This window comes from Triturus cristatus, chromosome 12 (assembly GCF_964204655.1).
Source record: "Triturus cristatus chromosome 12, aTriCri1.1, whole genome shotgun sequence".
NCBI lineage: Eukaryota > Metazoa > Chordata > Amphibia > Caudata > Salamandridae > Triturus > Triturus cristatus.
The window spans coordinates 730,277,349-730,304,559 of NC_140595.1; the positions used below are offsets into that span (position 1 = coordinate 730,277,349).

The window sequence follows — 27,211 nt, forward strand, 5'->3', positions numbered from 1 at the left end:
ACGTCATTCACGCACCCTTGGCTGAGTAAGCCATGTACAACTACTCGGTGAGTTTGAACTATTCGTCACTTTCACTTTTTGATATTTATTAATATTTTTCTCGTGGACGTTTGGTAACTTTGCATCACACTATGGGTCACTGCGAGCACTTTCGGTATTCAGACACGGATTCTTTCACTATTGCTACAGACGCGTAGAGGGTCGGTTATTCACTCTGGCACTGCTATTCATGTTTTTTTCCTTGCATCATTGCCATAAGCATCTAATGCAAGTGACGCTTGTATCTTTTCCTGTTTCATTTTCGTCTTTCATTTCTACTGGGTGCTTTCACGCGTTCACGCGGTGTTCGGTTAAATTGAGTCGCACAATCTTTTTTCTATGTATTTATTAACAAAGAGCTCACCTTAATTCATACAGTTCTGTTACATCACAAGTATAGTATGACAGTAGTTACTGAGGTCTGATAGACAAATTGCCTTTTTCTGTTATGGAATTACAGCATTGATACATGACCCCTGAGGAAGGGTCTTGATGGGACCCGAAATGCATTGGGTTTGGATTTATTGATGTCGTATTTGGATGACTAAAGAATGGTTTCTAGCACCACTTGATTTCAAAGAATGATTTCTGCATGAAATTAATGCACTACATTTGAGAATAAATTTTGAAGACATCGAACATTTGTCTCATAAGTGTTTGATAAAGGATTACTCGTAGTAAATTGGTTGATAGCAATTTATTTGCTGTTGTAACAGTGCTCACACCAGCAGAAGGATTCACTCTTCTTGCACTTTCGTTTGGATGTTACCCTAACAACGCCTTGGACAGGCGCCATGGTGTTTGAAGCACACCATTATTAATGTATTACTGGAGTGAAAATACTATAAATCACGTGTGCACGTCGGCATCTATTTAGTATTAATCCGCTTTGCCTCATTTCTGTACCTCCCGGTTATTCAGCTCCCTGTTTTAATCATCTACTCGGTCCATGGCTCTGATGCGCTTCTGTTGGTTGTTTTGTTTTGGTGAAGCATACTTCCGGACGCAGTCTTCTGAGGTACTGGACATGTTTGAGGCTGCTGTGGCTCGCGCTCTGTGAGCCAGGGTCGCTGCTAAGCGCTAGTCTCCTCGTTCTGCGATGGGTCCGATGGACTCGCCCTCTGAGGGCTCTTCTTCTTCGGGAGCTGCCTGGCCTTCTACCTCTTCCGGGCAGTTAGTTTGTCGGGAAGAGGTTCCTGCGATTCTCCAGCCCTTTAGGGAATGTTTGGGGTTTTCGCCTTTCTCTGCTCCTGAGGGGTCAAAGACGTATTTCCGCTGTGTGTTGATCAGGGGGTTCCGGCAGTAACTGTACTCCCTAGTGGAGGGGGAGGTCTTTCTTCCTCACTCTGTCATGGCTGGCATTTATTCGTCTTCTGAGGTGCAGTCGTTGGTGTCTGTCTTTGGGTGGCTTGCCATGGCTATTCAAGGGGTGATGGACTGCTCAGGCGTGGCTGACGTCTCTTTGGATCTGCTTAGTTCTGCTGCCGTGGCTTCTGGTTCCTTGGTCCTGGGTCCCTGTGGATGCGTGACTGGAAGGCAGATTCTTTGGAGGAGTCCTCTCTCCTTGAGATCCCATTTGTTGGCTTGATGCCTTTTGGTGTGCAGTTGGACTGTTGGATCACGGATGCCTTCGAGGACCGTAGACTTGCTCTGCCTTGCAAGGGCATGTCGTCGGCTTCTCTCTCTCGCCACTTCTGGATTCCGACTCTTTTCTCGGCTTCTTCTTCCGGTCTTCCCGGTGGTCCTCCAATCCTTTTCAGGTGGTTGACATACGTTCCTGCCCAAAAAGGCGTCTGCAGTGGCGGGTCCCAAGGGTCTGTCGGTTACCTTCACGTGGTCGTCCTGACAATGGCGGCGAGGCGGCCTCTTGGCCTGTGGGTGTGAGGCTGTTGTTTTTCCTAGATGCTTGGTGGCTGGATGTGTGGGATCGCTGGGCGTTGAATATTGTCGAGAGAGGTTTTCCTATCGACTTTGTCGCTGTTCCAACCGGTTGGGACTCCATCCGTGCACCTATCCCCAGGTCCCCGGCAACGCGGAAGGCTATTCTGGTGGAGGTTCGGGATCTTCTGGCGCAGAAGGCGTTCGTACCGGTCCCCCTTGGGAAGCGGGGTCAGGGTTGTTATTCCATTTTGTTTCTGGTCCAGAAGTTGTCGGGTTGCCGGTTCTGGTACTCCAGGGGATGAATGGTTGGGTTCGGACCGTTCACTTCGAAATGGTGACTTTGCAGTCCATCCTTACATTGGTGGGGGTCCTGGATTTCATGGCGTCTGTCGATCTGCAGGACGCCTATCTTCCTGTTCCAGTGGCTCGGGTGCATCAGAAGTTTTTGCGTTTTGCGATTGGCAACTCCCTCTTCCGGTTTGCGGTTCTGCCTTTCGGGCTGAAGTCCGCTCCGTGGGTCTTCACCATGCTTCTGGCTCTGTTGTTGGCCTTGGTCCACACCCGGGGGTTCTTTCTCCATCCTTGCCTGGACGATTGGTTGGTTCATGCTCCCTCGTTTCAATTGGCTCTCAGTCTCACGGGGGTGGTTCTGGCCGTTTTGAGGGGGCACGGCTTTCTTCTCAATGTGGGGGAGTCGTTCCTTGTTCCGTCCCAAGATTGTCAGGTGGACTAGTTTCCATCTCGCATCCTGTCTCTTCTGTCCGGTCCGGTTCAGGTGGCGGCTCGTTGGCTCCGGGTGCAGGCGAGGCATGGCGGCCTCGGTCTTTCTGGTTCCATGGGCCCAGTTTCATTTGCACACACTGATGGCTCATGTTCTGGTGTATTGGTCTCCCCGTTGCCTCCCCCTCTCTTCTCCGATTCCAGTGTCCCCTCGGTTCAGGAAGGCTCTGTGTTGGTGGATGGTTTGGGATCATATGCTGTGAGGGGTCTCTCTCTCTCCTCCGGCTCCCGTGGTGGTCACCGTGGATGCCAGCCTCTTGGGTGGGGGGCCTGACTGGGGGTTTGTCGGACCAGGCGCTTCTGGTCCCCCTCACAGGGCAGGAAGTCATCGATTTGGAGGGAGTTGGAAGCAGTCCGTTGGCTCTGTTGGCCGTCTCTCGGTTTCTGTTTGGCTCCACTGTTCTTGTCGGGACGGACGACGTCGCTGCCATGGATTTCGTGCACTGGCGTGGGGGGGGGGATCAGGTCCTCATCTCTGGCGGCGTTGCAGTTGTTCAGTTGAGCGGAGTCTCATCTGGTGGTGCTCTCGGCTGTTCATTTTCGGGGGGTGTCCAATTCCCTGGCGGGTGCTTTCGGCAGGACCCTCCCGTCCTCTGTGGATTTCTGCCTCCGTCAGGAGTTGTTTGTGTTACTGACGGTGCGATGGGGTGTTCCGGTGGTGGATCTCTTTGCCTGTCTGGGCGATGCCAAGGTGGCCCGGTTTGTCTCCCGCAGTTGGGAGGGTTCAGCCTTGGCGGTGGATGCTTTCTCCTGCCCCTGGCCTCGCGGGCTTCTGTATGCTTTTCCTCCCTTCCGCCCTTCTTCTCCACTTCCTTCTGACGGTCCGATCGTTGGGGGCTCCGCTGGTTCTTGTGGCTCTGGCTTGGCCTCGTGCCGCCTGGTTTCCTCTCCTGGTGGAGATGGGGTCGGGGGTGGTGTGGTTGCTGCCTCTGTCTCCGTCCCCTCTGGTATTCCCGGTGTTGCTGCGGGATGTTCTGGCCAGGATGCGCTTGGCGGCCTGGTGGTTGGACGCTTGGGTCTGCTACGTAAAGGGGTTCCTGCTGGCTTGACCTCTACTCTGCCGGCAGCTAGGCGCCCGTCGCCCGACAAGTCTTACCTGAGGCACTGGCGTTCTTTGAGTCGGTGGTGTCGTGACAAGGGTTTGGTCCCTGCTTCCTCTTCTTTGTTTGAGGTGATGCTGTTTCTCCGGGATGGTGCTGCCTTGGGTCGGCTGGTTTCTTCCCTTCGTTTGCAGTGGGCAGTGATTTAGGCGTTTCGGAGCTCTTGGGGCAGTCTCTCGAATCCTGATGGGTTGGTTGGTTGCCTTTTTGAGGGTTTGGGTTGTGTTCTTCCTACCCCTCTGCGGCTTTTTCCCACCTGGGATCTTTCTCTGGTCTTGGACGCTTTGATGTCCCCTCCCTTTGAGCCCTTGCTTTCTGTGGCCCTGCGCCTTTTGTCCTTCATGACCTTCTTTTTGGTGGCCATTTCCTCTGCTCGCTGCCTGGGTGAGCTGGGTGCTCTCTTTTCCAAACTCCCTTTTTGTCGGGTTTTTGAGGTCAGGATCTTTTTGAGACTGGTACTTTCCTTTCGTCCTACGGTGGTTTCCCGGGTCGGGAGTTGGTCCTTCCTTCCTTTTTGTTTTGATTCCCTGTCATCAGAGTCTGGGGTGCGGCTGCACTCTTTGGATGTTCAGAGAGCTCTCTTGGTCTATTTAGTGCAGGTCTGGCTTTGCGTCCTTCTACTCCTTCTTTGAGTCGTTGGGTTCGGTCTCTGATTTCTTTGGCGTGCAAGGTGGCGGGGCACCTTTCTCCTTTGGGGCTTCAGGGTTGTTCCACTCGGTCCATGGCGGCGTCTTGTGTGGAGATCCAAGGGGCTTCCATTTCTGAGTTTTGCCGAGCTGTCGCCTGGGCTTCGCCGTGGTCCTTTGCCTCTCGTTCCTGGATTGGCCGGGAGCTTGGCCGTGCTGATGTTTTTGGGTACAAGGCTCTTTCCGCTATGGTTCCTGTATAGTGGTTTTCCTTGTTGCCTGTGTTTTTTGATAAGCCTGTTTTTGCATACCTTCTTTGGTTGTCCTGTTTGGCTTTGTACATCTCAATGCATAAGGAATGGAAGCAAGGGAGGGACGAGGAGGTAATGTTCCAATTACTCACCGGTAATTGCATTACTTTGAGTCCTACTCCCTCGCTTCCATTACTTACATCCCTCCCTCCCTCTCTCCCTGGTAGTCCAGGCCAACCTTTTGGTATGGTTTCGGTCTCCGCGGTATTACAGGAAGTTTGAGGGGGTGGGGGCTACTTATAGTCCCCGCGTGATAAATCACGTGGTATGGGTGTCTGGTGAGGCAGGGATGCCTCAATGCGTAAGGAATGGAAGCAAGGGAGTAGGACTCAAAGTAATGCAATTACTGGTAAGTAATTGAGACATTAGCTGCCTGCACTTATAATTTTAAGCACAAGATAGCATTAGTGCTCTATAAAAAAATAAAAGGTAATATCTTACCAATACCATGAATTTTGGTAAATTTGCTTCAGTTGGTAAAATATAAGGTCATAAAGCCTATAACGTCACACAATCCTCCAATGAAAATACAAAAAAAGTTTTGACATCTTCTGGAGGCCACCATACTTATCAGCCAATGGCCGCCCTCCCCCTATATAGGACCACTCTTGAGGAGTTAACAGTGCAAATGCACATTACTTTGGGCACTTCAAATAAAACATCTTTTGATATTCAATTTGCAGAACGTCAGTTTCAAACCGTGTAATTCACAGAAATATGATTAAACGTGAATTTTTTCACGTAATTCACAGTATTTCAAACATTCATGTAAATTACAGATTTCAACCAACGAGGAAGACTCACGTTTTTTCTTTACATTTGATATCAAAAGTGCTGGAGTAGCATCATTTTGCTCCACTCTGTCATATTGATAAGGCTGCATATATGTGTGTACTTTTGGCCTCATGTATTCGCATAATATAATCGTAATCAAAAGAAGATGGAAGTACTGTACCAGGCCCTGCAACTCTTCATGGGAAATAATGAGGTTGAACAATGTGAGGTCGTGTGTTTTCGGACTGCCCATGTGTTTCCTATTAGTGAACTTATTTTGTGGTCAGATTAGATGCCTTTAGACGTCGAGAGGTACAGATCTCTCCTGACTTCTGATCGTGTGGATTTATGCACTACACCATCCTTTTTTTCCAGAACTTCTAGAGAAGTTCTGATGCTAACACCTTTCTTTGCTTTTGGATTAGGAGAGCTTCCTTTATTCTTAGCTTAGTGCAGGGATAGCCAAATTCTGAAATTCTTTCCCATGGATGGGGAGAAGATCGAAACCATTGTCCACTCATCAAATTTTATTCTTAATTTTCTGCGTTGCAAATACGAACAATTGATTTGTTCCCTGTTGCTAAGGACCAATATTGTCGATTTGACTTCCTTTAATAATACTTTGTATCTACACTATGTTTTTGCATTTGATTTATATTACTTTGGCTGTAACTTTATAATAAATCATTTTTCAAATTCAAGTTACGAACTCAGAAATTCGATATGTAGTCACATTGGTCACACCGTCGGTAACCCCTTTCATTCTCAGGCTACAGCAAAGGTCCGTTGACTAAAAGAATTGTAAAGGTTGGCCAGAGCTTCATCAGTACATAACAGAGAACATGTCTAATGGTCCAGTGATGTCATCTTGGTGAATAATGACATCACACAAACTGCTCAGCCGTCTCATTATTGTTTATTATCATTTTACCAAAACCATTAAAGGCAATATAGAACCATATATATTCATACCGGCCATAAAGTAAGCTTTTAAAAAGTCATCCTGAGTTTTACGAGTTTGTAAGGATGAAATGGGGAATAATGTGCAATGTTGGCTTCACAGCACGTTAAGACCGTTTGTTTCACCCCTTTTATGCCATGATTTTGACAAGTAATACCAGGAGGCATCTGCACAGGGGATTGAGCACAAATGATGCCGCACCGGAAGCGTGAAATCCGAAACTGTAGGCACCCAGTTTCGGATTGAGCAGATTTATAAAATATACTTGCTCACGTTTCCTGCAAATATACAATTGTGCTATTGTATGCATTGCTTAGCATTTGGCTGTGGAGTACATTTGTATTTTAACTTGCATATAGCATACGCCTTCCTCAATTTGTCAAAGACGCTCAGAGACATTTTAAGGATTTTGGGGGCCTCGGGCCAAACATAATTTCATGCCACCTGCTCTAACCAACTCTGAATGTATTATCCGTTTTCAGCTCATTCATGCCCTCCACAACCCTCTTCATTGCCAGCCTACATCTAGGCCCAGCCTTAGAAAACACAGGCTCTCTCTGGCTGGGTGACACTGGAGAAGCAGAAAAACAAGAGGCCTGAACAAACCTGCTGCAAGTGGCGCAGCGGACTGGTGCCTCACCATACGAGCCTGTGCAGATAGAAGGGACTTACCACCCCTGCTCTGTGAGAACCAGGGAGTGTGCGTAAGATGGAACTAGGCTGTGTCTGCACTGGCCCAGCGGCGGCTCCACTTCGACAGTGGAATCCTGGAGGAAGCATATAATGCTGCTTGCACTGCATTATACACTGCCCACCATTGGACCCTACCTCGGCACACGCGGTCTCCAGGTGGACTGTGCCAGAAGGGCATTCAGGCAGAGGGTCCTGGTGGGTGCTTGTGTTCATTGCTCTGCCTGTGCTGCATGGGACTGGTATTCGGAGTCAGGTGGCTTCATGCATTGGCAGAGAGCACACAATGCTAACCTGTACTGCCCAGTAAGTGGCACAAGCTGCATATAGGCCAGTGAAGTTGGGCAGGGTCTATGCACTTTAAAAGGGTAAAGTACTTGCAGAATCTAAAAAATATTTTCCTTTATCCCTGTCTATATCTCAGGTGGGGGTCGTACTGGCTGTGAAGCCTGGGTTGGCTAAAAAAAAAGAAAGAAAGTAACTAAACTGGTTAGTTGAAAACTATAGACCGTCTGAGCTGCTTAATAATGAGCTCCTATAAAGCTAGGGGCCCTGGGCCAGAGCCTACTCTCCCTATTCCTTAAAAGGTCTCTTCTGGCACCACCTGCCAGTTGTTTTCCCACAGCCACATAAAGGTTTATGGTAAAGTAGGATTTACCTGACTGCAGCATGGAAAGATTTGTAGTTCTTCTTCTGACACTTCAGTGGCCATGCCACCTTACCTGGGAGTTGATTAAACGGAGAGTCGTCTTCGTTCCCACATCGTCTGCGTATTGGAGCACGGGGGCGCTGTTAAACCTCAAAACCGCATCATGGGCATCTGGAGTGGTGGGGTTGGATTGAAAGGGAAGCAGGATGGTAAAAGGGGAGGCAAGATTATGAATTATACGAATAAAGCGCTTTTAGAATCACACTTGTCATATCCATGGGGGGGTAAAGAGTGTTCAAATTAGGGACCTATGATAGGTGCTAGTAAACAATGATTACAGTGATAATAATTCCAATGATAATTGTAATAATACATTGATTATTATTATGATTATTATGATGATGATTATTATTATTATATGTTTACTGTGCTTCATACTGCAGTTCAGCCATTACTAAGCACTGCACAGATCACATACATAGGGAAGTATAGGTTTCCTATCTTGACCATATGTTGGTAGTCAATATCGTGGAGTTGATAACATTGCAGGTCAATAATAAATGTTCTATGTTGGGCTAGAAAACCTTTTTCCCTTTGGGATGCGCTCCCCTTTTGCACAGGATGGCTCTGTTCTTCATGGATTCATTTTACCAGCGCCCCTATAAACAGGAGATCTGGTTATAACGTGCAGGTGGAATAATAACTGCAGGAACATGGGTGGTTAAGATACACGTGCAGGAAATTCTATGCATTTAACTCAACAAGACAGAGGGATCCGACAAGGAGCATGCTCAGTGACTTGGTAGTTCAAGCTAGATTGAGTTTATTGACTGCACAACACTAGGCTGCGTGCAACTGCTGGCCCAGACCTCTTCTCACAACTGAGAGCATTCATGGCAGATTCCAGTGCTCAGCTTCACATCTTACCTATTTCCTTGCCCAGACTGGACCTCTGGATGGACCCAGCTGATGAGACCACAGCACAATTCTTCAGGTGACCCAACTCTTCTGAGAGGTTTTGGACAGGAAGGTATTTTGCCCACTCCACTGTGTCAAGTGGTCCTTGGTGTGACTGGAGTGTCTCCACACTTGCTCTTTCTCTTAGCATGCAAAGCAGCTCATGGCCAGTAGGTTGGGCCCTGTTACTTCCCTGCCTGCGATCCCGCTGCGATACGTTGTACTTGTTCACAGCTCTGTAGTTGAGAAAGACCTTCTGCAAACGTTTGTTCAGTTGGTTGGATGACATCTTCTCGTCCCACACTGCCCAGTGGGAGGTCTTCCTGGGGGCATTGCGCCCGTAGTTGGCACTTACTGGTTCATGTTGCGACCCTAACAAAAGACTTGTTAGCGCAAGAGTTACTCCATTAAACCAGCCACCCCGCCAATTAACAGGAGGTTGACTTCTCTTTTTCTGAGGAACTGCAGGGTAGTGATGCTCAGGTGCAGAGGTCACACTTGAAAGGACATTAATGGGTCCACTGGCAGAAGCGACAGTAATGTTGCCTCCAGATGTAGTATGGATGTTGTTGCGGAGGATCTTCATTATGGGGATTGCCACATGCTCGATGTGATGCTGTTGGTAGTCTTTCCTCATCACGCTATCCTGGAGCATGAGTCCCGTCTTCAAGCACACCAAGTACAGGACGGCCAAGCACAAACAAGAAAAGGTGACACAGAGGCATCCACGGCTGGCCCGCCATGGAGCACTCATGAACCATCTTAGGAGATCCATTGCTAGACAAAATGCAAGTCAGAGGCCCTCGAGAAACCTGTTGACAAAAGATGAAATGGTCAGTAGTGGACTTCAGAGGCAATGCCCTACAGTGATTAGCATCAAAGGTCTCAACTGTAATAGACTGCAAAATGTCACCCAAGAGTAAGGAATCTAATGCACTCAATACTTTAGTAAGAGACTTTCCCAAACAGTAAGAAACCTCTAGGCTCACTCAGCAGAACTTATTTGCATTTACTTGGCATCATAATCTACAACAGGTTGAAAGCATATACTAGGGCTGGAGGTACAATTCTGGAGAAAGAGGTCTTTGTGACTGCAATCATCCTCTTTTGCATGGGAGGTGGAGTCAGGACTGGTGAAATGGGGTGGGCTTTTAATATAGATACGTTTGAGGTCTGAAGGTTTTTAGGGAACATTTTACAATGGATATGAGTAAGATCAAGGATACAAGGTTTGGATAGCAGGGACATCAATCACTCAAAAACACATGAGCTCCACACTGTGTGGAGGAGTGAACAAGAGGCACAGGGTTTTAGGAGCTAGCAGCCTCCAACTATGAATGTTTAACCACAAAAGAGCTGCTCCTAAAGTGATAACCACTATAAGGTTTGAGTTATTTTGTGAGTGGGGACATCTCACAAAAAGTAACGGACTGGTCTCACACACCACCTGGTGTCATGCTTCATCATTGACCAATCCTCGCCCTCTAAAACCTTGGTTTGATAGAGGGTGGGCATACACCTGACGACAGGGATGCACTTCTAAACTAAGTGGGGGCCCGTGTATGAGTGAGTGAGATTATAAATCATTATAGTTATCCTCATTCTGTTTTTTAATATGAAAGGTAACTATATGATGTTTAAAAGCAGGTGACGGTATGTGGGGGAATTAGTGTTCCCTAACCGTTGTGTTTAGAGGTCGACATGTTTCTGCCGTCTTGGCCTAGGAGGGCCCAGGGCATTCATCAGGACCTAAATATGTAAATGGGGGCTCCGTTCTTACCAAAATTGGCAAGAGTGTACCACTGTGTGGGCGTGATCACTGTCACACTCCACAATTGGATGGCTCCTAGATTCAAGCCCTAAAAACGAAAGCTACTGGTGCAGCTAAATGTGCATACAATTGTGAAAGAAATGTGACAATCTCTATAGAGGTCAAACTACTGTCCTGTTTGGTGAGCGGATGAAGGTGGAGGCTCCGCTTTTGGACATGTGAGCAACCCAGTGGGGTATTTTACTTTGGACAGTATCAGGGGGTACAACGGCACACCCACTTAAGGCAATACTTACAGATGTACTACATCGACCAGAATGCTTTGCCACTGGGGCGGAGCACTTAAGAGAGTACAGGTGCGCTAAAGTAAATTTGTTGAACTCCTGAAGCCCGAAGCCAGTGATCAAGGGTAGTTGTTACCAGAAACGCATATGGTAAGGAATTCTTTTAACTGAAGGGCATTACTGAACATATGCTCATGTGACAAAGCGGATTTCTCCACAAGCTGCCAAATAAAAGGAAAAGTACAAACGCACTGTGTGTGGCACCTCATTGCTGTGAGCAAGGTTCTGATGGATATATATATATATTTATATATATATAATTCACTTAGAAAACCATAGGTTTCACACATGTTATAGTTAGGTGGATATTTCACTCGTAAAAAACCAATGAAATTCCCCCGTTATAGTTAGTTCAGATAACTATAACTCGCGCGCCCACAATGCACTGCTGATGACGTCACATATTACATCACTCATGACATGGTCAGTGACATCACTCATGACATCACTGATGACATCATCCTTGTGATAGAGTGGCGGTCGCGCGAGTTATAGTTATCTGAACTAACTATAACGGGGGAATTTCATTGGTTTTTTGCGAGTGAAATATCCACCTAACTATAACATGTGTGAAACCTATGGTTTTTTAAGTGAATTTGCAAGGTTTTTTAAATGCTAATTCCTAACTATAACGTGTATGAAACCTATGTTTTTTTCAGTGAATTTGTAGGTTTTTTTAAATGCTAAGTTATGTATGTATTATTATTTTTTTTATATATTTATTTTACAATAAACTACGTATTAATTATTATTATTTTTTTTATTTTGTTTTTTGTTTTTCACCGTGCACGCACGGTGCGCGCACCCCCGCGATTTAAAAAAAAAAAAAAATTCTGCCTTCGGGGTCCTTCAGGGACCCCCTGACAAAGGCTAGGGGGTCAGGAATTCTCTACCCTGCCCCCTTTTCACGTTCGCCACCTTCCTTTTTCACTCTCGCACTGAAAACAAACAAAATGGCGGCCGACACTTCCTGATTTCGACCGATTCGAACGTTGACTAACATGTAACCACCAATCAGAATTATGCTCGCGCACGTTAGGGTGCTCGCACGGTGCGCGCACGGTGCGCGCACGGTACGCGCTTATAGATATTTATATGCTTTTAAATGCTATTTTCTCAGGAACTACTGAACAGATTGACACCAGACCTGCAAAAGGCACTTCCCTGACCTGAGGACTACCTCTCTGCCAAATATCAAGTAATTCTGTTCAGCCGTTCGGGCTGTACCTTCGACTAAAGGTCCTATGGGAAAATGCATGGGGAAAACGCGTTTTGGGATCCCCCTTTTTTCTCGGCCCCCACTTGACGAATCGCCCGAGACTTTCAGGGTAGGAGCTGAGCGGAGCGCCCCATTAGTTTTGAAAATTTCGCGAGGATTCGTCAACCGGCGCCAAAGTTATTCAAAATAGAATTTTCAGATTTCCTATGGAAACACGGTCCTAACTATAACTATCTACTGGCGACCGCCAGTAGATAATATATATATATATATATATATTCACTGAAAAAACCATAGGTTTCACACATGTTATAGTTAGCGGAAATTTTACTGATAAAAAACCAGTGAAATTCCCCCGTTATAGTTAGTGCAGGCAACTATAACTCACGCGACCGCAATCCTCTGCTGATGCTAATACTGTATTTAGACACTTATTTGCCCATGTCTTCTTCCATACATTTTTAGCTATACATATATTACAAATATTTTTTTTTCATAAAGACACATATGTCATCAGCAGAAGATTGCGGTCGCGTGAGTTATAGTTGCCTGCACTAACTATAACGGGGGAATTTCACTGGTTTTTTATCAGTAAAATTTCCGCTAACTATAACATGTGTGAAACCTATGGTTTTTTCAGTGAATTTGCAAGGTTTTTTAAATGCTAATTCCTAACTATAACGTGTGTGAAACCTATGGTTTTTTCAGTGAATTTGTACGGTTTTTTAAATGCTAAGTTACTTTACGCCATTCGTGGCGTGCGCGCCCACTTAACGCAGTTCGTTCCGTGCGCGCACGGTGCGCTTCGCGCACCGTGCGCGCACAGTGAGCACGCGGTGCGCTTCGCGCACCGCGTGCCCACTTTACGCAGTTAGTGCCGTGCACGCACGGTGGGCACGAGGTGCGATGACAAAGCAAGAAAGCACGTCAACAAATCTGTACTTACTTGTAGGTACCACTAAAAAATCATTTCATAAACACAACGGCTCTTTTTAGAGCCCCCTAATATCTAAACACTTAAATCTGATTTTCATTTTTTTTTTTTTTTTTTCTACCGTACGCTTACCGTAAGCTTACCGTACGCGTACCCCGTGATTTTTTTTAAAATCAATAAATGTTTTCTTTGTACTTTACAGTCCTTCTTTGACCCCCTCACAAATGTAAGGGGGTCTGTAACTCTCCTCATTGCCCCCTTTCCTTGTTTTCACTCTTTTTTTTCAGAGTGAAATACACAAAATGGCGGCCGCCGCTTCCTGGTTTCGGCCGATTCGAATGTTTACTAAGATCTAAGAGCCAATCAGAATCGCGCTCGCGCACGCCACCGTACGCTTACCGTAAGCGTACGGTAAGCGTACCGTAAGCGGGCTCAGATATATATATTGATTTAAAGGCTATTTTCTCAGAATCTACTGAACAGATTTACACCAAACCTACAAAAGGCACTTCCTTGACCTAGGGACTACCTCTCTGCCAAATTTTGAGTAATTCTGTTCAGCCGTTTGGGCTGTAGCTCGTTCTAAAGGTCCTATGGAAAAATGCATGGGAAAAACGCGTTTTGGGACCCCCCTTTTATCTCAGCCCCCGCTTGACGGATCCCCCCGAGACTTTCAGGGTAGGAGCGGAGCATAGCGCCCCACCTATTTTGAGAAATTCGCGAGGATTCGTCGACCGGCGCCAAAGTTATTCAAAATAGAATGTTGAGGTTTTCCTATGGAAACGTGGTCCTAACTATAACTACCTACTGGCAACCGCCAGTAGGTAATATACACACACATATAGAACCCTCACAATTAAAGCCATTCAGCCTGGATGAGGTAGTTACTGCCTTAAAAAAGTCTGCTCAAGGGAAGGCACCAGGCCCTATGGGGTTCTAATAGGTATGTTTAAATCATGTATTACCCTGTGGTCCCCTATATTGACGCAGGTGTGAAATGCGGCAGTCAGCAGACACTTTCCCTTATCATGGTCTAAGAGTATCATTGTTCTGATTTTTAAAAAAGGGGACAGGGGGATACAAGGTGCTCTCGCCCAATATTTCTCCTGGACTCATAAGACAAACTAATAGGCAGAGTCTGGCTAGACAGGTTGGAACTGTGGGTGACAGAGAATCAGATTCTAACAGACTCTCAGTACGGGTTTAGAAGGGATGGGGGAACTATGGAACAATGTGTGATCTTACATCTCCTTGTCAGCAAATACACTTTAGCCTCAGAGAGACACATTCATTTATGCTTTGGCAATTTGAGTAGTTTGACCTCTATAGAGATTGTCACATTTCTTTCACAACTGTATACACATTTAGCTGCACGTGTACGTTATGACCCAAGGGCAAATGTACTTCACCCCTCAGGGTTACACATGGGATCCGACAAGAATGTGTCCTTGCCCCGTCCTCTTTTTTCGCTATATATCAATTTGGTGGATGCTCCCAAAGTTGATGAGCGCCCAACCCCTTTCCTCCTGCATGCAGGCGATACGGTGCTGAGCTCCAGAACAGCCAATGGCCTTCAGCATCTGACTGACACCTTGGTTTCATACATGGAGGACATGGAAATGAAAATTAACCTAAAGGAAACTTTTACCATGATATGTGGGGAAGGGAGAGCTAAAAAGAGAACCCACCTCATTGAGGGGGAGGAGCTTCCTGAAACAGAAAATGTTACTTATGTGGGCATACACTGGGGTTTACAACTGAAAGTGGCAAACCTGAAATTTCAAAAAGTCCCTATTCAGATTCACAGCCAAAATTGGGAAAAACCTATCAGATAACTTCTGACCTTATATAAAAGCAAAAGTATACCCATTCTCAACTATGGGGCCTCTTTGTGGGGTCTGGTGGATTGTTCCCTCCTACAGACACAGGAGATCCTTTTCCTAGGCAGACTTTTGGCAGTGCCTAACTCAACTTCAACATACATAGTTTACAATGAACTGGTGATCACAGTATTCAGGCAAGCCCCATCACTCTTTGGCCTAGCATATGGAGTAAAGCTGGCACTAAATTTACCAAGAGGTGATGGCAGATTGCCTAACCCTCGAGCACAGATGGAGACTCCTATGGCTGCTATACGTAGAGAGCCTTTTAAATAAAGTGGATAGAACCATTAGTATTGTGGATCCTGATCCTGCTGGTGTCCTACAGAACAGCATGAAAGAACTAAAAGCTATACTTGGGGGGGAAAGAGTGGGCGACAGGGAATCTAGAGAGAGCCTTAAATCGACTGTGTCTAAGTATCTTTCAGATCCTGTACAGGTTCTATACAACAAAACATCCAGAGTTATCTGCTTCTAGTACCAAGTACACAACATAGATTCTCCCATACTGGAACAGGATGTATGTCGTTACAACGCACACTTTTACAACGCATGCACTTACAACGCATTTTTTACAACGCACAATCCATTACAATGCATGACTTTACAACGCATGACATTACAACGCATTTTTAAAAACTACCTTTACAACGCATTCCATTACAACGCATACTACCATTACAACGCATACCATTACAACGCATAATATTAAATTGCATTTAAGGTAAGTATTAGATAGTATAGGGGTAAAAATTACTATTCTAACTCCAGGGGGGGCAACAGTAGGGTAAGTGTTGGATAGTATAGGGGTAAAAATTACTATTCTAACTCCAGGGGGTACAACAGTAGGGTAAGTGTTGGATAGTATAGGGGTAATAATTACTATTCTAACTCCAGGGGGTGCAACAGTAGGGTAAGTGTTGGATAGTATAGGGGTAAAAATTACTATTCTAACTCCAGGGGGTGCAACAGTAGGGTAAGTGTTGGATAGTATAGGGGAAAACATTACTATTCTAACTCCAAGGGGTGCAACAGTAGGGAAAGTGTTGGATACTATAGGGGTAAAAATTACTAATCTAACTCCAGGGGGTGCAACAGTAGGGAAAGTGTTGGATAGTATAGGGGTAAAAATTACTATTCTAACTCCAGGGGGTGCAACAGTAGGGTAAGTGTTGGATAGTATAGGGGTTAAAATTACTATTCTAACTCCAGGGGGTGCAACAGTAGGGTAAGTGTTGGATAGTATAGGGGTAAAAATTACTATTCTAACTCCAGGGGGTGCAACAGTAGGGTAAGTGTTGGATAGTGTAGTGTAATATTATGCGTTGTAATGTTATGCGTTGTAATGGTAGTATGCGTTGTAATGGAATGCGTTGTACAGGTAGTTTTTAAAAATGTGTTGTAATGTCATGCGTTGTAAAGTCATGCGTTGTAATGGATTGTGCGTTGTAAAAAATGCGTTGTAAGTGTAGTGCGTTGTAAAAGTTGCGTTGTAAAGGTTGTTCCCCACTGGAACATGAATAGGCACCTTGCGCTTTATGGTTGCTTTCCCTAAAATGGGGGTCTGGTCCCAGAAGCTACCTAAATGCCCATGTGATGGCAAATCTAACCCATCCACTTTATTCTTTTTTTGCAAATTTTATAGAGATCTTAGGATTCAAACATTACAACCATTGTTTTTGCTGGAAAAACGTATTCATTATAAGGATGTCTTTAACTTTATCTGTAAACTCGAAAGTGTGGTTTTATGTCATATAGTATCTGTTTACATTTCTAATGCCAGCCATAGTAGCAAACGCAACACACATTTAGATGTTTTAACATAAGAGGCTGAGTAACAAGGAGTACCAGACTGTGCTTAAAATACACAGTCACTGGTAACGATTGTAGGATTTACTTTTGTGTATCATTCACCTACAATCTATATCTGCATACCCCTGAATTTATGGATAACCTATCTGAATAAAGATTAATACATTTAATTATATATATATATATATATATATATATATATATATATATATTACCTACTGGCGATAGCCAGTAGGTAGTTATAGTTAGGACCACGTTTCCATAGGAAAACCTCAACATTCTATTTTGAATAACTTTGGCGCCGGTCGACGAATCCTCGCAAATTTTTCAAAATAGGTGGGGCGCTACGCTCCGCTCCTACCCTGAAAGTCTCGGGGGGATCCGTCAAGCGGGGGCTGAGATAAAAGGGGGGTCCCAAAACGCGTTTTTCCCATGCATTTTTCCATAGGACCTTTAGAACGAGCTACAGCCCGAACGGCTGAACAGAATTACTCAAAATTTGGCAGAGAGGTAGTCCCTAGGTCAAGGAAGTGCCTTTTGTAGGTTTGGTGTAAATCTGTTCAGTAGATTCTGAGAAAATAGCCTTTAAATCAATATATATATCTGAGCCAGCTTACGGTACGCTTACCGTACGCTTACGGTAAGCGTACGGTGGCGTGCGCGAGCGCGATTCTGATTGGCTCTTAGATCTTAGTAAACATTCGAATAGGCCGAAACCAGGAAGCGGCGGCCGCCATTTTGTCTCTCGCACTGAGAGTGATTTTTAAAATATCAAGCCCAAAAACATGTAAAGGGGCTGTTTTGACAACTCCCTCCCACATAGTCATGTTGAGGGAGTCCCCAAACATCCCCCAAGTGCAAAAACGGTTTTATTTTTTTTTCGGCAATTTCGCGGGGTACGCTTACCGTACGCTTACCGTAAGCGTACGGTAAAAAAATAAAAATAAAAAAAACACTATCCACACTTACCCCACCCCCTGTGCTTTTGGTGGCCGAAGGCCACCAAATGTACAGGGCTTATGTTAAGGGCAAAAAACACTATCCACACTTACCCCACCCCCTGTGCTTTTGGTGGCCGAAGGCCACCAAATGTACAGGGCTTATTATAAGGGAAAAAAACTTAGCATTTAAAAAACCGTACTAATTCACTGAAAAAACCATAGGTTTCACACACGTTATAGTTAGGAATTAGCATTTAAAAAACCTTGCAAATTCACTGAAAAAACCATAGGTTTCACACATGTTATAGTTAGCGGAAATTTTACTGATAAAAAACCAGTGAAATTCCCCCGTTATAGTTAGCGCAGGCAACTATAACTCACGCGACTGCAATCTTCTGCTGATGACATATGTGTCTTTATGAAAAAAAAATATTTGTAATATATGTATAGCTAAAAATGTATGGAAGAAGACATGGGCAAATAAGTGTCTAAATACAGTATTAGCATCAGCAGAGGATTGCAGTCGCGTGAGTTATAGTTGCCTGCGCTAACTATAACGGGGGAATTTCACTGGTTTTTTATCAGTAAAATTTCCGCTAACTATAACATGTGTGAAACCTATGGTTTTTTCAGTGAATTTATATATATATATATATATATATATATATATATATATATATATATCAGAAAGACTACTTCCAACAGCCTTGAGGATCCTTCAACTGCTACAGGAAAGAGTACACGAGCCTGGAATTTGTGCTGGTTTCTTTATTTGCCCAGAGCGACGGCCATAACGTTTCGGCTCCGTGGAGCCTTGATCACATGATATATATATATACATACATGTATATATATATATATATATTCACTGAAAAAACCATAGGTTTCACACACGTTATAGTTGGAATTAGCATTTAAAAAACCTTGCAAATTCACTTAAAATACCATAGGTTTCACACATGTTATAGTTAGCTGGACATTTCACTCGTGAAAAACCATTGAAATTCCCCCATTATAGTTAGTGCAGGCAACTATAACTCACGCGACCGCAATCCTCTGCTGATGACGTCAGATATTTTTTTTAAGTGAATTTGCAAGGTTTTTTAAATGCTAATTCCTAACTATAACGTTTGTGAAACCTATGGTTTTTTAAATGCTAAGTTATGTATTTTTTTTTTTTCAAGGTTTTTCACCGTGCGCGTACCGTACGCGCACGGTGCGCTTCGTGCCCCGCGCGCCCACGTTACGCAGTTTGCGGAATTTTTCCGTTTCTACCGTATGCGCACACTAAGCGTACTCGCCGATTTTTCGCAAAAAAAATAAAGGAAATTTTGGCCCTTGGGGGTCCTTCTGGGACCCCCTGACAAAGGCTAGGGGGTCAGGAACTGTCCACCCTGCCCCCTTTTCACGTTCTCCACCTTTGTTTTTCACCCCCTCAGACTGCGAGAGACAAAATGGTGGCCGACACTTCCTGGTTTCGACCAATTCGAATGTTTACTAAGATCTAACAACCAATCAGAATCGCGCTCGCGCACGGCAGCGTGCGCGTACGGTAAGTTTTACCGTACGCGCACGGTGCGCGCTTATAGATATATATGCTTTTAAATGCTATTTTCTCAGGAAATACTGAACAGATTTACACCAGACCTGCAAAAGGCACATCCCTGACCTGAGGACTACCTCTCTGCCAAATTTCAAGTAATTCTGTTCAGCCGTTCGGGCTGTAGCTTGGACTAAAGGTCCTATGGAAAAATGCATGGGGAAAACGCGTTTTGGGACCCCCCCTTTTTCTCAGCCCCCGCTTGACGAATCCCCCGAGACTTTCAGGGAAGGAGCGGAGCGGAGCACCCCACCTATTTTGAAAATTTCGCGAGGATTCGTCTATCGGCGCCAAAGTTATTCCAAATAGAATGTTGCAGATTTCCTATGGAAACACGATCCTAACTATAACTATCTACTGGCGACCGCCAGTAGATAATATATATATAAATATATATATATATGTATATATATATATATATACACAAGTACAAAAAAGTTTAGTTGGAGAGCAGCTCCTGTATAGACCACCCTAAAGCACCAGAAATTATCAAAGAGAGGGAGTGAAGAGGTAATTGGATAGAACCTACCTCCAATACGATTATGTTATAAACAAAAGTGGTTCTACCCTATCTAAATGTGAAGGTTGATAATATTTATTTATTTTTAAATTTTAAGTGATGGTAAGTAAGGTGGAAATGAGTGATCCATGAGGTGTCACAAAAACTAAAAGATCCTCCAGGTCGTCCTATCGTATCTGGTATAGGATCCATCCTAGAACCAGTTTCAAAATTCGCAGATGCATATTTGAGACCCATGGTTCAAAAAACATCAACGTACCTGAGAGACACCAAAGACGTTCTTGTGCTACTAGAAGATCTTCCTTTTGACCCCGAACACCAACTGCTAATAAGTTGTGATGTTGAAAGTCTGTATACCAGTCTACCGCATACAGAGACTCTAAACATCATTGAGGAAGTCCTCTTTGATACTGATTGGGAGTATCAAACACCCAGAAACATCATCATGGAATGCTGCAATCTAGCACTGAGAGAGAACTTCTTTAAGTACAACGATACCATCTATCTTCAGAAGCACGGGACCAGCATGGGGAGCACCTTCGCTCCCAGTATAGCTGGTCTCTATGTGCATCATCTGGAAACAACAAAGATTCTACATCCCAACAACCCTTTTTATAACCACATTAGTATCTGGAAAAGATACATAGATGACATACTGATCATCTGGGACGGCGATGAAGATACCGCTAATCGATTCATTACTTGGCTTAACTACCAAGATGAATTTCTAAATTTTACCAGCACAATTTCTAACAAGGAGTTGATCTTTCTTGACTTGAATATATCACCTAAAGATGGGAGACTGTTGACTACGACACACTTCAAAACCACAGCAAAAAATTGTCTTTTACTATATCAGAGTTTTCACCCTAAACATCTGCGAGACAATCTTCCTTATGGACAATTTTTGCGTTTAAGACGTAATTGTACAGAAGTCGATGATTTCAAAATCCAATCGGAAGATCTCAAAGTCAAACTTGCAAAAAGACAGTACCCGAAACGGATCATAGACAAAGCATACAAAAGAGCGCGCAACAATTGCAGAGAGAGCCTTCTTGAACCTGCTACACCCAAACTCAATGAAAATTGACCATTCTGTATCACCACATATAACACTAATTCCAACAAAGTTACCAAAATTGTGAACAAGCTTTGGCGTATCCTGAATAGTGGAGGACTCAACCTCCCGAAACCGATTTTTTCACACAGAAGAGGGAAAAGTATTCGCGATATGCTTGTCCACACAAGACCAAGCCATAATGAACCTACAGGCCAATCAACAGCTATGGCTAAAATTCAAGGACACCATCCATGTGGAAGATGCAAAGTCTGTTCACTTACCAGCAAGAGTACAAGTATTATCTTTCTTGATGGCACTAAATGGGAGCAGAGAAAATTCACCACCTGTACCAGCAACAATGTTGTGTATCTGATCACATGTCCCTGTCAACTAGAATATATAGGGATGACAACGCGATGCGTAAAAACAAGAATTGGAGAACATAAAAGTAACATCAGGTGCAAAAGAGGTGCTACAAAAATGGCAGCACACTTCATTGATCTTGCCCACACACCAGAAGACATATCATGGACAGTCATTGAACAAGTACCAAATGAAAAGTATCTCTTTGAAAAGGAACAAAGATGGGTACACCGCCTAAAGACTAATATCACAGGCCTGAATGACGATATTCCATGGAGTCAGTTATAACTACATTAAGAATCTCCTTTCTGAGCTATGGAACTAATGCTTCCCCCTTTTGAAATTTCCAGTATTTATTATTTATTTATTTATTTTTTCCACTCATTTCTGTCCATTACATGTCAACTTTTAAAATGATCGTTTTCCATATGCAGTTTTTCCACCATCTGTGAAAAACCAGGAAATGAAATATGTAGCATTTCAGAACCTATTATTTATTTATTTTTTTATGTTTTTTTCTCACCCATTTTTTCCCATAACGTTTCACCTATTAAAATGACCGTTTTCCAAATGCTTTTTTCCACCATCTGTGAAAAACCAGGAAATGAAATATGTAGTACTCCACAGACTGATCCGGGACAGCCACTTTTTCAAGCCCTTCATGTTCTAGCTTGCGAATTGATGACAATCGCCCACTCGATCACGCGACTTGCCTTAACATTTTATTTTTATTTCTATTTTTACACATGTATTCTTGACAAATAACAAGATATCGCTCATTTTTTTGGGACAAAACCCGCAATAAATACGATGTGTTTACAATCGTCTATTTCCCCGTGTACAAATCCAGGAGGTAAACGATAAGTGAAATGCTCTATTTCCTTTCTTGAACTTATATTCTATTAGACATTACAACCAACCCTTCAGAACGATCGTGTCTCAATGTTTCTCACAAACCCTCTGTGACAAACCAGGAAGTGATATATCGACTACTTCATTGACCCACTCCGGGCGGCCATTTTTCAAGTCTTTCACGTTCTAGTGGTATAAACTGGTGATTCTACCTCGCAACCCTGTTCCAACCCACCTTTCTTTTATTATTATATATTTTTTTTTTTCTGACTAGAAAAGACACCGCTCATTGTTTGGACAACCCTTTTTCCCCAAAAAACGATGTGTTCAAAAACTTTCATTTCCATTCTCTCACAAACCAGGAAGCAAATGATTTAGTCCTCCATAAGCCCATTCCGGGCGGCCATTTTCTGAAGCCTTTTACGCTCTAGTTCTACTTGAAGCTTTTCCCGCCTGTTCCCTCCCGATAAAAGCTTCGACATACACTTCCGTGTTGACATCCACGGAGCAACACGGAGGTACATGGAAGCGAGGAATGATCCTGAAAATCGTAAGTTTAGACTTGGCCAAGTCTATAAACCAGGCCAGGGTGACTGCTAGCTTGCCGACTTTCGGCGGCCCTTTTCAAAAACGAATGCGATGTTTATTACCCCGCAGTGACTAAACCAGGCACCCTCACCTCCAGTGTGTGCTCCTGAAGCTTGAACATTACGCCTAATTAAAGTATGTACATAGTGAATTTACACAGCAAACGATTGTGGGCGATCACGCCTAATTAATGTATGTACATAGTGAGTTTACACAGCAAACGGCTTTGGGCAATTGATTAACGGGAGCAATTCTTTTAAAAGCAACAGATGGTTGATTATTATACTATATCAAGAACATCAGTGTTTTGTGTCGTCTCCTGACATCTATTTTTGTCGTAAATTTTGTCGTAAATATATGTACAGTTTTTTGTCTAACTACCATTTCCTTTCCATTTCTACAAAAAAACATGGGTAGTGGGTAAAAAATACCTCACCCACGCTGATATAGAATGAAAAATATATATTGAGAAAAATATATCACGAAAACAAAATGAATTCTAATTAGATAAACCAAAAGTATGGTGATGTGTTAATCTAACAGCGATAAACTTGTTTGTATTGTTGCTTTCCTTCCCTTTTTTCTTACAGATACCAATTTGGTCTTAAATCACTGGGGTCATTGTACCCTTGTTCACAGATCTACAAAACCTCTAAAGGTCTGGTGTATCAGAATAATAGGCATACAAACCATATTACTAATTCTATATTGAGTGCAATAGGGATTACTAATTGTCGGTCCTGATGAGTAAAGCAGTGGGGACTGCTTACGAAACATGTTGACCTAGTAGGCAGCCACAAATTTGTGACACTTCCTACACTCTTCCCCATTTTTATGTTTAAAACGTTTTTTATTGAGACAAAACAAACCATGGGGGAGGGGGATAGGAGGCAGGATACATGGAATACAGTCAAAGAAGAAGGGATGCATCTCCAGAGGGTTGGCAATAGGTGGCGCGGTGGCTCAGAGGGAAGAACACAGTAACTGAACGCTAGAATTACAAGCTGTGGAGTCCCACGCGCGTATCCGACACCCCAAAGCTGAGCAAGAGCATCCCCCCCCATCAACACCTTAACAGAACACAATCCCCCCCCTCCCATCCCCCCTCCTCCCAGTAACAAAACAACAACACTCCCCCCTCCCCCCCGTCCTATGGTCCCGCATCAAAGTAGCCCTAACCAGGAAGCCCCGCTCCCCCCCCCCCTCCCCGGGGGTCCCCCTCTCACATGTAAGCTAGTCCGCCGGGGTCACCGGCGGCCTCAGCCTGAGAAGCCTAAGGTACCTCGGGCAGGTGAGCTCCCGGAATTCAGTGGACAGCAGCGCTAGAAAGGGTTGCCATAGCTCTTCAAATTGGTCTATCTCCCCCGCAACCGCAAGCGACAGCTTCTCCATCCCCAGCACATGCCAGAGCCTATGCAACCAACCGGTGATGGAGGGGACGGTGGATGTGCGCCAGTGGATCAGAATGTTCTGAACCGCAGACCCCAGCGCTAATGCAATCTGCCTACCCCTGCGGGACTTCAGTGGGTACATTAGGTCATTGGGGAGGCCCAGCAGGACATACGCCGGGAGTCGCGGCAGCTCTATCCCAAAGTGCTCATCCACCTCGTCCAAGACTTCTTTCCAGTAGGCGGTCAGCACTGGGCAATCCCATAGAATGTGTGTAAGGGTACCTTCCTGCCCGCAGCTCCGCCAGCACCCCTTGTCAGTGTGTTTATGCATTTCATACAGTCTCTCCGGGGTGTAGTACCAGTATGTGGACACCTTAGTGAATGTCTCCGTAAGGCCCGTGTGATATGCAGAGTGCCGAGCCCGATACGCAATTTTGTCCCATTCCCTGTGGCTGAGTGTCCTACCCAATTCCCTGTGCCAGCGCTCCCTCCCCGGGTTGTAGTAGTGAAACGGCGGGGGTTGTAGGTGTTTGTACAGATCAGTGATCAGTTTAGCGTCGGAGGTCCGAGTAGCCAACCACCGCTCGTACGGTGTAATTGGACGGGCAGCGGTGGCACGCACCTGAGGCTGGAGGGCCCAATGCCGAACTTGCATGTAGCGCAATCTGTCCAGCTCCGTCAGGCCGAACTCCTGGCGGAGTTGCTGAAAAGGAACCACGCCTTCCGGGCCATAGATCTGGAAGAGTGCCCTGCAGCCCGCCCGTACCCAGTGGGAGAAAACCCCCGGCTCCATCCCTGGGGAGAAGTCCGGGTTGCCCGTAATGGGCGTGAGCGGCGAAGGGAAGGTGGTGAGGCCCCGGGTCTCGCAGACCGCGTCCCACACCCGCAGGGGGACCCGCGTAACAAAGGAAGCGTAAAGATTAGGGGGGCGATGCGTGCGGCGCAAGAATGGAACCTCTTGTAAGGTGCGGCCCGCCACTGCCTGGTCTTGGAAGAGCCAATGTTTGTCGGACTCCCACCTGCTCCACTCCACCAGATAGCGAAGCTGTGCCGCCTGAAAGTACTTACGGAGGTCCGGAATGCCGAGACCCCCCGCTTCCGGAGCAAGCGTGGAGAGGACCCTCTTCATGCGTGGCCTGCGGCCCTGCCAGACAAAGCGGGAGATGTCAGCCTGCATTTGTCGGATCCAGCCCACCGGGGGTTGGAGCGGAAGGGCTCGGAAAAGATATAGTATCTGGGGCAGCACCGTCATTTTGACCGCCGCGATTCGCCCCAGCCAGGACAGCAAGCCTTTGTTCCATCGGCCAAGCTCGTCCTTGATCTTCCTGCTGAGGGAGGCATAATTGGCCGTAACCATCTCCGATAATGTAGGCGCCAGCAGAATCCCCAGATACGGCACCGTGGACGAGGACCACTGCATGGGGAAGAGCCGTTGAAGATCCCTCCTGGTTTCCGCAGCCAGGGATACGTCTAATGCCATCGACTTGCTCATATTCATTTTGAAGCCGGCCACCCCCGCAAAGGCATCCAACTCTCGGAGGCAAGCAGGCAGCGACCTCCTAGGGTCGTCCAAAGTCAGCAGGACATCATCCGCGTAGAGACTGACGGTGTGGACGTACTGGCCCATCCGGACCCCGACAGCATCCGGATTATTACGGATCCTCTGAGCAAACGGCTCCATGTAGAGGGCAAACAGGAGCGGCGAGAGAGGGCAGCCCTGCCGCGTGCCGCGCTCGATGGCGAAGCCACCAGAGCTACACCCGTTTACCCGCACCGACGCTGAAGGATGCTTATAGCAATTAAATACCATGGTGCGGAACTTATCGCCGATTCCCAGTTGTTTGAGGACCCGCTCAAGATACGGCCAGTGAACTCTGTCGAAGGCCTTCTCCGCATCAACGGACAACAACATCCGCTCCCCCGAGATCCTTGAGGCCTTCTCCAGAACATGCGTCACCCTCTTGGTGTTGTCAACCGTCTGTCTACCGGGCACAAAACCAGCCTGGTCCGCCTCCACCAGGTCGGGGAGGTGTGGACCCAGCCTGGATGCGAGAATCCCCGTGTACAACTTGAGGTCGACATTTAGGAGCGAGATGGGCCGGTACGAGCCGCAGAGGGCCCGGTCCTTCCCAGGCTTCGGGATTACCGCGACCGTCGCCCTCAGGAGATCCGGAGGGATGGCTCCCGGTTCGGAGAAGGAGTTAAACAGCCGCGTAAGAACAGGGGCCACGGTCGTGCAAAAAGTCTTGTAGAATAGCGACGTGTACCCGTCCGGGCCCGGGGCCTTGCCATGTTTCAGCCGCGCGATAGCCGAAATCACTTCCTCCACATGGATGTCCCGCTCCAGGTGGTCAGCCTGAGCCGGGTCCAGCACCGGGAGGGTCACCGACTCCAAATAGCTATCGGCATCCCGTGGCGAGGAGGGCTCCTCAGCATACAGCGCCTCGTAGAAGCCGCGGAAAGTCTCCGCTACCTCCGCGTCCCCGGAGACAACCCCCCCATCCGCACCCACCAGTTCTTTCACCACGCTGCGCTGTTGCGCGACCCGGAGCCGGTGTGCTAGGAGCTTGCCACATCTGTCCCCCCCAGTGTAGTAGGCATGTTTCAAGCGTAAGGCGGCGTACTCCGCCCTATCAAGATCCAGAGCGGAGAGGAGCTTCCTCGCTGCCTTCAACTGCCTCCATACTCTCGGCGCTCCCATACGGCGGTGGACCTGCTCAAGCTCCCGGACTTGAGCTGTCAGCTCATCCCTCTTCAGTTGCCGCTCCTTATTCTCGGCTGCAGAGATAGAGATGAATTCCCCCCGTAGGACGGCCTTCAGTGCCGCCCACTGTGTCGCCTGCGAAGTGTCAGTGTTGCTGTTGTGAGTGAGATAGTCCTGTATGACCTCCCCGACGCGTTGTACCACCGATTTTTTGTGTAGAAGTGTGTCCCGGAGGCTCCACGCCCCCCGAGAGGGGGAGGCCGCCGGCCACCGGAAAACGCCGGTGACTGGAGAGTGGTCAGACAGGGTCAGGACCCCGATGTCCGCCGCCGTGGCAGCGGCACGCATCGGTCCACTCACCAGGAGGTAGTCCAGCCGTGAGTAGGTGCGGTGTGCGTGCGAGAAGAAAGAGTAGTCCCTATCCGTGGGGTGCAGGGAGCGCCAGAGATCGTGCAAGTCCATTT

General features: G+C 46.1%; 1 protein-coding gene across 6 annotated transcripts in view; it reads right to left on the reverse strand.

Annotated features, from left to right (window-relative positions):
* LOC146782613 (beta-galactoside alpha-2,6-sialyltransferase 1-like) overlaps window positions 1-27,211 on the reverse strand; it is a 471,648-nt gene that overhangs the window by 167,417 nt on the left and 277,020 nt on the right. For all 6 annotated transcript variants that reach the window (XM_085636950.1, XM_085636951.1, XM_085636954.1 and 3 more), the window contains 2 exons: window positions 8,739-9,580; window positions 7,885-7,982 (listed from right to left, as the gene is read on the reverse strand). In XM_085636950.1, the coding sequence (XP_085493076.1) occupies window positions 7,885-7,982; window positions 8,739-9,543 (903 nt within the window). In that variant the 5' untranslated portion in view covers window positions 9,544-9,580. The remainder of the gene's footprint in view (window positions 1-7,884; window positions 7,983-8,738; window positions 9,581-27,211) is intronic.